The 13,349-nt window shown below is 48.1% G+C and overlaps 1 protein-coding gene across 4 annotated transcripts in view; it reads right to left on the bottom strand.

Moving 5' to 3' along the window:
• Window positions 1-13,349, bottom strand: part of LOC129818083 (protein Hook homolog 3-like) — a 111,504-nt gene that overhangs the window by 24,875 nt on the left and 73,280 nt on the right. For all 4 annotated transcript variants that reach the window (XR_008753903.1, XM_055873638.1, XM_055873641.1 and 1 more), the window contains one exon: window positions 11,191-11,396. Coding sequence is in view for 3 of the 4 variants with exons in the window: in XM_055873638.1 (XP_055729613.1) it covers window positions 11,191-11,396 (206 nt within the window). In the remaining variant the exon portion in view is untranslated. The remainder of the gene's footprint in view (window positions 1-11,190; window positions 11,397-13,349) is intronic.

Below are 13,349 nucleotides of genomic sequence, written 5' to 3'. Positions count from 1 at the left end.
GTTGGATTGGCTGTCTTCTACTAATGACAGGGCTGTATCTACATGTTGGATTGGCTGTCTTCTACTAATGACAGGGCTGTATCTACATGTTGGATTGGCTGTCTTCTACTAATGACAGGGCTGTATCTACATGTTGGATTGGCTGTCTTCTACTAATGACAGGACTGTATCTACATGTTGGATTGGCTGTCTTCTACTAATGACAGGGCTGTATCTACATGGATTGGCTGTCTTCTACTAATGACAGGGCTGTATCTACATGTTGGATTGGCTGTCTTCTACTAATGACAGGGCTGTATCTACATGGATTGGCTGTCTTCTACTAATGACAGGGCTGTATCTACATGTTGGATTGGCTGTCTTCTACTAATGACAGGGCTGTATCTACATGGATTGGCTGTCTACTACTAATGACAGGGCTGTATCTACATGGATTGGCTGTCTTCTACTAATGACAGGGCTGTATCTACATGTTGGATTGGCTGTCTTCTACTAATGACAGGGCTGTATCTACATGGATTGGCTGTCTTCTACTAATGACAGGGCTGTATCTACATGTTGGATTGGCTGTCTTCTACTAATGACAGGGCTGTATCTACATGTTGGATTGGCTGTCTTCTACTAATGACAGGGCTGTATCTACATGGATTGGCTGTCTTCTACTAATGACAGGGCTGTATCTACATGTTGGATTGGCTGTCTTCTACTAATGACAGGGCTGTATCTACATGGATTGGCTGTCTTCTACTAATGACAGGGCTGTATCTACATGTTGGATTGGCTGTCTTCTACTAATGACAGGGCTGTATCTATATGTTGGATTGGCTGTCTTCTACTAATGACAGGGCTGTATCTACATGTTGGATTGGCTGTCTTCTACTAATGACAGGGCTGTATCTACATGTTGGATTGGCTGTCTTCTACTAATGACAGGGCTGTATCTACATGGATTGGCTGTCTTCTACTAATGACAGGGCTGTATCTACATGTTGGATTGGCTGTCTTCTACTAATGACAGGGCTGTATCTACATGTTGGATTGGCTGTCTTCTACTAATGGCAGGGCTGTATCTACATGTTGGATTGGCTGTCTTCTACTAATGGCAGGGCTGTATCTACATGTTGGATTGGCTGTCTTCTACTAATGGCAGGGCTGTATCTACATGGATTGGCTGTCTTCTACTAATGACAGGGCTGTATCTACATGTTGGAATGGCTGTCTTCTACTAATGACAGGGCTGTATCTACATGGATTGGCTGTCTTCTACTAATGACAGGGCTGTATCTACATGTTGGATTGGCTGTCTTCTACTAATGACAGGGCTGTATCTACATGTTGGATTGGCTGTCTTCTACTAATGACAGGGCTGTATCTACATGGATTGGCTGTCTTCAACTAATGACAGGGCTGTATCTACATGTTGGATTGGCTGTCTTCTACTAATGACAGGGCTGTATCTACATGGATTGGCTGTCTACTACTAATGACAGGGCTGTATCTACATGGATTGGCTGTCTTCTACTAATGACAGGGCTGTATCTACATGTTGGATTGGCTGTCTTCTACTAATGACAGGGCTGTATCTACATGTTGGATTGGCTGTCTTCTACTAATGACAGGGCTGTATCTACATGGATTGGCTGTCTTCTACTAATGACAGGGCTGTATCTACATGGATTGGCTGTCTTCTACTAATGACAGGGCTGTATCTACATGTTGGATTGGCTGTCTTCTACTAATGACAGGGCTGTATCTACATGTTGGATTGGCTGTCTTCTACTAATGACAGGGCTGTATCTATATGTTGGATTGGCTGTCTTCTACTAATGACAGGGCTGTATCTATATGTTGGATTGGCTGTCTTCTACTAATGACAGGGCTGTATCTACATGTTGGATTGGCTGTCTTCTACTAATGACAGGGCTGTATCTACATGTTGGATTGGCTGTCTTCTACTAATGACAGGGCTGTATCTACATGTTGGATTGGCTGTCTTCTACTAATGACAGGGCTGTATCTACATGGATTGGCTGTCTTCTACTAATGACAGGGCTGTATCTACATGTTGGATTGGCTGTCTTCTACTAATGACAGGGCTGTATCTACATGTTGGATTGGCTGTCTTCTACTAATGACAGGGCTGTATCTACATGTTGGATTGGCTGTCTTCTACTAATGACAGGGCTGTATTTACATGGATTGGCTGTCTTCTACTAATGACAGGGCTGTATCTACATGTTGGATTGGCTGTCTTCTACTAATGACAGGGCTGTATCTACATGGATTGGCTGTCTACTACTAATGACAGGGCTGTATCTACATGTTGGATTGGCTGTCTTCTACTAATGACAGGGCTGTATCTACATGGATTGGCTGTCTTCTACTAATGACAGGGCTGTATCTACATGTTGGATTGGCTGTCTTCTACTAATGACAGGGCTGTATCTACATGTTGGATTGGCTGTCTTCTACTAATGACAGGGCTGTATCTACATGTTGGATTGGCTGTCTTCTACTAATGACAGGGCTGTATCTACATGGATTGGCTGTCTTCTACTAATGACAGAGCTGTATCTACATGTTGGATTGGCTGTCTTCTACTAATGACAGGGCTGTATCTACATGGATTGGCTGTCTTCTACTAATGACAGGGCTGTATCTACATGGATTGGCTGTCTTCTACTAATGACAGGGCTGTATCTACATGTTGGATTGGCTGTCTTCTACTAATGACAGGGCTGTATCTACATGTTGGATTGGCTGTCTTCTACTAATGACAGGGCTGTATCTATATGTTGGATTGGCTGTCTTCTACTAATGACAGGGCTGTATCTATATGTTGGATTGGCTGTCTTCTACTAATGACAGGGCTGTATCTACATGTTGGATTGGCTGTCTTCTACTAATGGCAGGGCTGTATCTACATGTTGGATTGGCTGTCTTCTACTAATGACAGGGCTGTATCTACATGTTGGATTGGCTGTCTTCTACTAATGACAGGGCTGTATCTACATGTTGGATTGGCTGTCTTCTACTAATGGCAGGGCTGTATCTACATGGATTGGCTGTCTTCTACTAATGACAGGGCTGTATCTACATGTTGGATTGGCTGTCTTCTACTAATGACAGGGCTGTATCTACATGTTGGATTGGCTGTCTTCTACTAATGACAGGGCTGTATCTACATGGATTGGCTGTCTTCTACTAATGACAGGGCTGTATCTACATGTTGGATTGGCTGTCTTCTACTAATGACAGGGCTGTATCTACATGTTGGATTGGCTGTCTTCTACTAATGACAGGGCTGTATCTACATGTTGGATTGGCTGTCTTCTACTAATGACAGGGCTGTATCTACATGTTGGATTGGCTGTCTTCTACTAATGACAGGGCTGTATCTACATGGATTGGCTGTCTTCTACTAATGACAGGGCTGTATCTACATGGATTGGCTGTCTTCTACTAATGACAGGGCTGTATCTACATGTTGGATTGGCTGTCTTCTACTAATGACAGGGCTGTATCTACATGTTGGATTGGCTGTCTTCTACTAATGACAGGGCTGTATCTACATGGATTGGCTGTCTTCTACTAATGACAGGGCTGTATCTACATGTTGGATTGGCTGTCTTCTACTAATGACAGGGCTGTATCTACATGGATTGGCTGTCTTCTATTAAAGACAGGGCTGTATCTACATGTTGGATTGGCTGTCTTCTACTAATGACAGGGCTGTATCTACATGTTGGATTGGCTGTCTTCTACTAATGACAGGGCTGTATCTACATGTTGGATTGGCTGTCTTCTACTAATGACAGGACTGTATCTACATGTTGGATTGGCTGTCTTCTACTAATGACAGGGCTGTATCTACATGGATTGGCTGTCTTCTACTAATGACAGGGCTGTATCTACATGGATTGGCTGTCTTCTACTAATGACAGGGCTGTATCTACATGGATTGGCTGTCTTCTACTAATGACAGGGCTGTATCTACATGTTGGATTGGCTGTCTTCTACTAATGACAGGGCTGTATCTACATGTTGGATTGGCTGTCTTCTACTAATGACAGGGCTGTATCTACATGTTGGATTGGCTGTCTTCTACTAATGGCAGGGCTGTATCTACATGGATTGGCTGTCTTCTACTAATGACAGGGCTGTATCTACATGTTGGATTGGCTGTCTTCTACTAATGACAGGGCTGTATCTACATGTTGGATTGGCTGTCTTCTACTAATGACAGGGCTGTATCTACATGTTGGATTGGCTGTCTTCTACTAATGACAGGGCTGTATCTACATGTTGGATTGGCTGTCTTCTACTAATGACAGGGCTGTATCTACATGTTGGATTGGCTGTCTTCTACTAATGACAGGGCTGTATCTACATGGATTGGCTGTCTTCTACTAATGACAGAGCTGTATCTACATGTTGGATTGGCTGTCTTCTACTAATGACAGGGCTGTATCTACATGGATTGGCTGTCTTCTACTAATGACAGGGCTGTATCTACATGGATTGGCTGTCTTCTACTAATGACAGGGCTGTATCTACATGTTGGATTGGCTGTCTTCTACTAATGACAGGGCTGTATCTACATGTTGGATTGGCTGTCTTCTACTAATGACAGGGCTGTATCTACATGTTGGATTGGCTGTCTTCTACTAATGACAGGACTGTATCTACATGCTGGATTGGCTGTCTTCTACTAATGACAGGGCTGTATCTACATGTTGGATTGGCTGTCTTCTACTAATGACAGGGCTGTATCTACATGTTGGATTGGCTGTCTTCTACTAATGACAGGGCTGTATCTACATGTTGGATTGGCTGTCTTCTACTAATGACAGGGCTGTATCTACATGGATTGGCTGTCTTCTACTAATGACAGGGCTGTATCTACATGTTGGATTGGCTGTCTTCTACTAATGACAGGGCTGTATCTACATGGATTGGCTGTCTTCTACTAATGGCAGGGCTGTATCTACATGTTGGATTGGCTGTCTTCTACTAATGACAGGGCTGTATCTACATGTTGGATTGGCTGTCTTCTACTAATGACAGGACTGTATCTACATGTTGGATTGGCTGTCTTCTACTAATGACAGGGCTGTATCTACATGTTGGATTGGCTGTCTTCTACTAATGACAGGGCTGTATCTACATGGATTGGCTGTCTTCTACTAATGACAGGGCTGTATCTACATGGATTGGCTGTCTTCTACTAATGACAGGGCTGTATCTACATGGATTGGCTGTCTTCTACTAATGACAGGGCTGTATCTACATGTTGGATTGGCTGTCTTCTACTAATGACAGGGCTGTATCTACATGGATTGGCTGTCTTCTACTAATGACAGGGCTGTATCTACATGTTGGATTGGCTGTCTTCTACTAATGACAGGACTGTATCTACATGTTGGATTGGCTGTCTTCTACTAATGACAGGGCTGTATCTACATGTTGGATTGGCTGTCTTCTACTAATGACAGGGCTGTATCTACATGTTGGATTGGCTGTCTTCTACTAATGACAGGGCTGTATCTACATGTTGGATTGGCTGTCTTCTACTAATGACAGGGCTGTATCTACATGTTGGATTGGCTGTCTTCTACTAATGACAGGGCTGTATCTACATGTTGGATTGGCTGTCTTCTACTAATGACAGGGCTGTATCTACATGTTGGATTGGCTGTCTTCTACTAATGACAGGGCTGTATCTACATGTTGGATTGGCTGTCTTCTACTAATGACAGGGCTGTATCTACATGTTGGATTGGCTGTCTTCTACTAATGACAGGGCTGTATCTACATGGATTGGCTGTCTTCTACTAATGACAGGGCTGTATCTACATGGATTGGCTGTCTTCTACTAATGACAGGGCATGTTTTTACATACTATTTCGGAAATAGCATTTTAATTTCAGAGCAATGAGCTGAGAGTTTTTTAACCCCTACCCTCCCCCCCTCCTCCCTCCCTCCCTCAAATAAACACCCTACACCCTGACCCCCTACACCCTAACCCTCTACACCCTAACCCCCCTAAACCCTAACCCCCTACACCCTAACCCCTACATCCTAACCCCCTACACCCTAACCCCTACATCCTAACCCCTACACCCTAACCCCTACATCCTAACCCCTACACCCTGACCCCCTACAACCTACACCCTAACCCCTACATCCTAACCCCTACACCCTAACCCCTACACCCTAACCCCTACATCCTAACCCCTACACCCTGACCCCCTACAACCTACACCCTAACCCCTACACCCTAACCCTCTACACCCTAACCCCCTAAACCCCTACACCCTACACCCTAACCCTCTACACCCTAACCCCCTAAACCCTAACCCCTACACCCCTACACCCTAACCCCCTACACCCTAACCCCCTACACCCTAACCCCTACACCCTAACCCCTACACCCCTACACCCTAACCCTCTACACCCTAACCCCTACACCCTAAACCCTACATACTAACCCCTACACCCTAACCCCTACATCCTAACCCCCTAAACCCTAACCCCCTACACCCTAACCCCTACATCCTAACCCCCTACACCCTAACCCCTACATCCTAACCCCTACACCCTAACCCCTACATCCTAACCCCTACACCCTGACCCCCTACAACCTACACCCTAACCCCTACACCCTAACCCTCTACACCCTAACCCCCTAAACCCTAACCCCTACACCCTACATCCTAACCCCCTACACCCTAACCCCTACACCCTAACCCCTACACCCTAACCCCTACACCCTAACCCCCTACACCCTAACCCCTACACCCTACACCCCTACACCCTAACCCTCTACACCCTAACCCCTAGACCCTAACCCCTACATCCTAACCCCTACACCCTAACCCCTACATCCTAACCCCCTACACCCTGACCCCCTACACCCTAACCCCCTAACCCCCTACACCCTAACCCCCCTACACCCTAACCCCCCACACCCTAACCCCCTACACCCTAACCCCCTACACCCTAACCCCTACATCCTAACCCCTACATCCTAACCCCTACACCCTAACCCCCTACACCCTAACCCCCTACACCCTAACCCCCTACACCCTAACCCCTACATCCTAACCCCTACACCCCTACAACCTACTTCCTAACCCCTACATCCTAACCCCTACACCCTAACCCCTACATCCTAACCCCTACACCCTAACCCCCTACACCATAACCTCCTACACCATAACCTCCTACACCCTAACCCTCTACACCCTAAACCCTCTACACCCTAAACCCTAACCCCCTACACCCTAACCCCCCTACACCCTAACCCCCCTACACCCTAACCCCTACACCATAACCCCTACACCCTAACCCCTAACCCCTACACCATAACCCCTACACCATAACCCCTACACCATAACCCCTACATCCTATCCCCTACACCCTACACCCTAACCCCTACACCCTAACCCTCTACACCCTAAACCCTAACCCCCTACACCCTAACCCCCCTACACCCTAACCCCCCTACACCCTAACCCCTACACCATAACCCCTACACCCTAACCCCTAACCCCTACACCATAACCCCTACACCATAACCCCTACACCATAACCCCTACATCCTATCCCCTACACCCTAACCCCTACACCCTAACCCCCCTAAACCCTAACCCCTACATCCTAACCCTCTACACCCTAACACCTACACCCTAAACCCTAAACCCCTAAACCCTAACCCCCTACATCCTAACCCTCTACACCCTACACCCTAACCCTCTACACCCTACACCCTAACCCCTACACCCTAACCTCTACACCCTAACCCTCTACACCCTAACCCCTACAACCTAACCCCTACACCCTAACCCCCTACACCCTAACCCCTACACCCTAACCCCTACATCCTAACCCCTACATCCTAACCCCTAAACCCTAACCCCCTACATCCTAACCCTCTACACCCTACACCCTAACCCCTATACCCTAACCCCTACACCCTCTACACCCTACACCCTAACCCTCTACACCCTAACCCCTACACCCTAACCCCTACACCCTAACCCCTACATCCTAACCCCTACATCCTAACCCCCTACACCCTAACCCCTACACCCTAACCCCCTACATCCTAACCCCTACATCCTAACCCCTACATCCTAACCCCTACACCCTAACCCCTACATCCTAACCCCTACACCCTAACCCCTACACCCTAACCCCCTACACCCTAACCCCTACACCCTAACCCTCTACACCCTAACCCCCTAAACCCTAACCCCTACACCCTAAACCCTAACCCCATACACCCTAACCCCTACATCCTAAACCCTACACCCTAACCTCCTACACCCTAACCCCCTAAACCCTATACCCTAACCTCTACACCCTAACCCCTACACCCTAACCCCCTACACCCTAACCCCTACATCCTAAACCCTACACCCTAAACCCCTACATCCTAACCCCTACACCCTAACCCTCTACACCCTAACCCCTACATCCTAACCCCCTACACCCTAACCCCTACATCCTAACCCCTACACCCCTACACCCTACTTCCTAACCCTACATCCTAACCCTAACCCCTACATCCTAACCCCTACACCCTAACCCCTACATCCTAACCCCTACACCCTAACCCCCTACACCCTAACCTCCTACACCCTAACACCTACACCCTAACCCCTACACCCTAACCCTCTACACCCTAAACCTCCTACACCCTAACCCCCCTACACCCTAACCCCCCTACACCCTAACCCCCCTACACCCTAACCCCTACACCATAACCCCTACACCATAACCCCTACATCCTATCCCCTACACCCTACACCCTAACCCCTACACCCTAACCCCCCTTAACCCTCAACCCCTACATCCTAACCTCTACATCCTAACCTCTACATCCTAACCCTCTACACCCTAACACCTACACCCTAACCCCTGACCCCCTAAACCCTAACCCCCTACATCCTAACCCTCTACACCCTACACCCTAACCCCTATACCCTAACCCCTAACCCTCTACACCCTAACCCCTACACCCTAACCCTCTACACCCTAACCCTCTACACCCTAACCCTCTACACCCTAACCCTCTACATCCTAACCCTCTACACCCTAACCCCCTACACCCTAACCCCTACACCCTAACCCCTACACCCTAACCCCTACATCCTAACCCCTACATCATAACCCCCTACACCCTAACCCCTACACCCTAACCCCCTACACCCTAACCCCTACATCCTAACCCTCTACATCCTAACCCCTATATCCTAACCCCTACACCCTAACCCCCTACACCCTAACCCCCTACACCCTAACCCCTACACCCTAACCCCTACACCCTAACCCCTACACCCTAACCCTCTACACCCCTACACCCTAACCCCTACACCCTAACCCTCTAACCCCTACACCCTACACCCTAACCCCTACATCCTAACCCCTACATCCTAACCCCCTATACCCTAACCCCTACACCCTACACCCTAAACCCCTACATCCTAACCCCTACACCCTAACCCCTACACCCTAACCCCTACATCCTAACCCCTACACCCTAACCCCTACACCCTAACCCCTACATCCTAACCCTCTACACCCTAAAACCTACACCCTAACCCCTAACCCCCTAAACCCTAACCCCCTACATCCTAACCCTCTACACCCTACACCCTAACCCCTATACCCTACACCCCTACACCCTACACCCCTACACCCTAACCCTCTACACCCTAACCCCTACACCCTAACCTCTACACCCTAACCCTCTACACCCTAACCCTCTACACCCTAACCCCTACACCCTAACCCCTACATCCTAACCCCTACATCATAACCCCCTACACCCTAACCCCTACACCCTAACCCCCTACACCCTAACCCCTACATCCTAACCCTCTACATCCTAACCCCTATATCCTAACCCCTACATCCTAACACCTACATCCTAACCCCTACACCCTAACCCCCTACACCCTAACCCCCTACACCCTAACCCCCTACACCCTAACCCCTACACCCTAACCCCTACACCCTAACCCCTACACCCTAACCCTCTACACCCCTACACCCTAACCCCTACACCCTAACCCCTACACCCTAACCCCTACACCCTAACCCCTACACCCTAACCCCTACACCCTAACCCCTACACCCTAACCCCTACACCCTAACCCCTACACCCTAACCCCTACACCCTAACCCCTACACCCTAACCCCTACACCCTAACCCCCTACACCCTAACCCCCTACACCCTAACCTCCTACACCCTAACCTCTACACCCTAACCCTCTACACCCTAAACCCTAACCCCCTACACCCTAACCCCCTACACCCTAACCCCTACATCCTAACCCCCTATACCCTAACCCCTACACCCTAACCCCTACACCCTAACCCCTACACCCTAACCCATACACCCTAACCCCTACACCCTAACCCCTACACCCTAACCCATACACCCTAACCCCTACACCCTAACCCCTACACCCTAACCCCTACACCATAACCGCTACACCCTAACCGCTACACCCTACACCCTAACCCCTACACCCTAACCGCTACACCCTACACCCTACACCCTAACCCCTACACCCTAACCCCTACACCCTAACCCCTACACCCTAACCCATACACCCTAACCCCTACACCCTAACCCCTACACCCTAACCCCTACACCCTAACCCCTACAACCTAACCCCTACACCCTAACACCCTACACCCTAACCGCTACACCCTAACCCCTACACCCTAACCCCTACACCCTAACCGCTACACCCTAACCGCTACACCCTACACCCTAACCCCTACACCCTAACCGCTACACCCTAACCGCTACACCCTACACCCTACACCCTAACCCCTACACCCTAACCCCTACACCCTAACCCCTACACCCTAACCCCTACACCCTAACCCCTACACCCTAACCCCTACACCCTAACCCCTACACCCTAACCCCTACAACCTAACCCCTACACCCTAACACCCTACACCCTAACCGCTACACCCTAACCCCTACACCCTAACCCCTACACCCTAACCCCTACAACCTAACCCCTACACCCTAACCCCTACACCCTAACCCCTACACCCTAACCCCCTACACCCTAACCTCCTACACCCTAACCCCTACACCCTAACCCCTACACCCTAACCCCTACACCCTAACCCCTACACCCTAACCCAGCCCCTGGTACCTCCAGAGAGTGTAGCATCCTCTCCTTCTCCTGCAGCTGGTTCTTGAGGGTCTGGACCTCTGGTGCTGAGCCCTGGTTCTGTTTAGGGTCCAAGGTCCGGATAACACTCTTCGCCTTCTCCAGGTACTTCTTATATCTGTCTTCCATTTGCTTCATGTCTTCATCCTTCTTCTTTAACGCCTCTCCCAGTTCCTCTACTTTCTGGGCTGGAAAGAGAGAGAAAACTAAAGAGTTACACAAAGCTCATAGAAAAGCACAGTTTGCATGAAAGGTAACAGGTTGAGAACGTACAGTTAAGTAACGTTGAATAGAAGCATCTGCTAAGTCCACATGTTTACATATTTGTTCTCACCCACAATCATACATTAGACCTCGTCATCACAGGCGAGCTTGTCATCTCTGACCTCACTGAAACCTGATGTTACACCAAGTACACCTGCTACTGAAACCTAATAATCCACAGGGTTCACACCTACTACTGAAACCGAATAATCCACAGGGTTCACACCTACTACTGAAACCTAATAATCCACAGGGTTCACACCTACTACTGAAACCGAATAATCCACAGGGTCCACACCTACTACTGAAACCGAATAATCCACAGGGTTCACACCTACTACTGAAACCTAATAATCCACAGGGTTCACACCTACTACTGAAACCGAATAATCCACAGGGTCCACACCTACTACTGAAACCGAATAATCCACAGGGTTCACACCTACTACTGAAACCGAATAATCCACAGGGTTCACACCTACTACTGAAACCTAATAATCCACAGGGTTCAGACCTACTACTGAAACCGAATAATCCACAGGGTTCACACCTACTACTGAAACCTAATAATCCACAGGGTTCAGACCTACTACTGAAACCTAATAATCCACAGGGTTCAGACCTACTACTGAAACCGAATAATCCACAGGGTTCTCACCTGCTACTGAAACCTAATAATCCACAGGGATCACACCTACTACTGAAACCGAATAATCCACAGGGATCACACCTACTACTGAAACCGAATAATCCACAGGGTTCACACCTACTACTGAAACCGAATAATCCACAGGGTTCAGACCTACTACTGAAACCGAATAATCCACAGGGTTCAGACCTACTACTGAAACCGAATAATCCACAGGGTTCAGACCTACTACTGAAACCGAATAGACAACCGCAGAGGAAACCCATGACACCTCTTTTCCACCATTAAATACCTACTCAAACCAGCTGAGTCACCCATCAATGCTGCTACCACAGAGGACTGCGGAAGATTCTCCACCTACTTCTTTGAAAAGATTAAGACCATAAGAAGTGGATTCGTCGCCTCTGCCCTCAGCCCCCCCCCCCCCACCCAGTCACCACCCCAAATTAATCTAAACTGGACCTTCCATATACTGCTTTAGTCCGACCTCACCTGCTGAGATATTGTCCACTATCTAAAAAATGAGGGCCACAAGTTCTCCTCAACCCTACTGAAATCTTGTTCCTCTACTATCAGATGTTTTATAACGGAACTGATCAACAAGTCAACAAACAACTAGTCAAACGTGACCTCTGAGACTGTCCAATCCGGTTTCAGGCCTAACCACAGTACAGAAACAGCCCTCGTCAGAGTTGTAAACCCCTTCCTCATGTCAACTGACAGTGGACTGTCGAACATCCTCGTCCTCAGTTCCGCCTTCGACCACAGCATCCTCCTGGATCGATTGAAGGTACACATAGATCTCGACAGTACTGTCATTAAACCGGTTCACCAGTCCAACCGCACAAAATATGTTGCCATAGGAAATGCCAAGTCAGAATCCATCACAATTACCTGTGGTGTCCCTCAAGGCTCCGTTTTAGGCCCAATCCTATTCATAATCTACACGTTCCCCCTTGGTCTCGTAATCATTTAACACGCCATCCAATTCCACTGCTACGCTGACGACAAACAGATCTACATAAAAATCACCCTGCACTTCCTCTCTTTCCATTAACACCCTCACCAGCTGCCTGGATGACATCAAGGAGAGAGTTCTATTGGTGTTCTATTGGTCTTCTACTAGAGAGTTCTATTGGTCGTCTACTAGAGAGTTCAATTGGTCTTCTACTAGAGAGTTCAATTGGTCTTCTACTATAGTTTAGAGTTCTATTGGTCTTCTACTACA

This window comes from Salvelinus fontinalis, chromosome 21 (assembly GCF_029448725.1).
Source record: "Salvelinus fontinalis isolate EN_2023a chromosome 21, ASM2944872v1, whole genome shotgun sequence".
NCBI classification, from domain to species: Eukaryota; Metazoa; Chordata; class Actinopteri; order Salmoniformes; family Salmonidae; genus Salvelinus; species Salvelinus fontinalis.
Note: the sequence above shows the minus strand (reverse complement) of the source record. Positions and strands in the feature narration are given on the sequence as shown.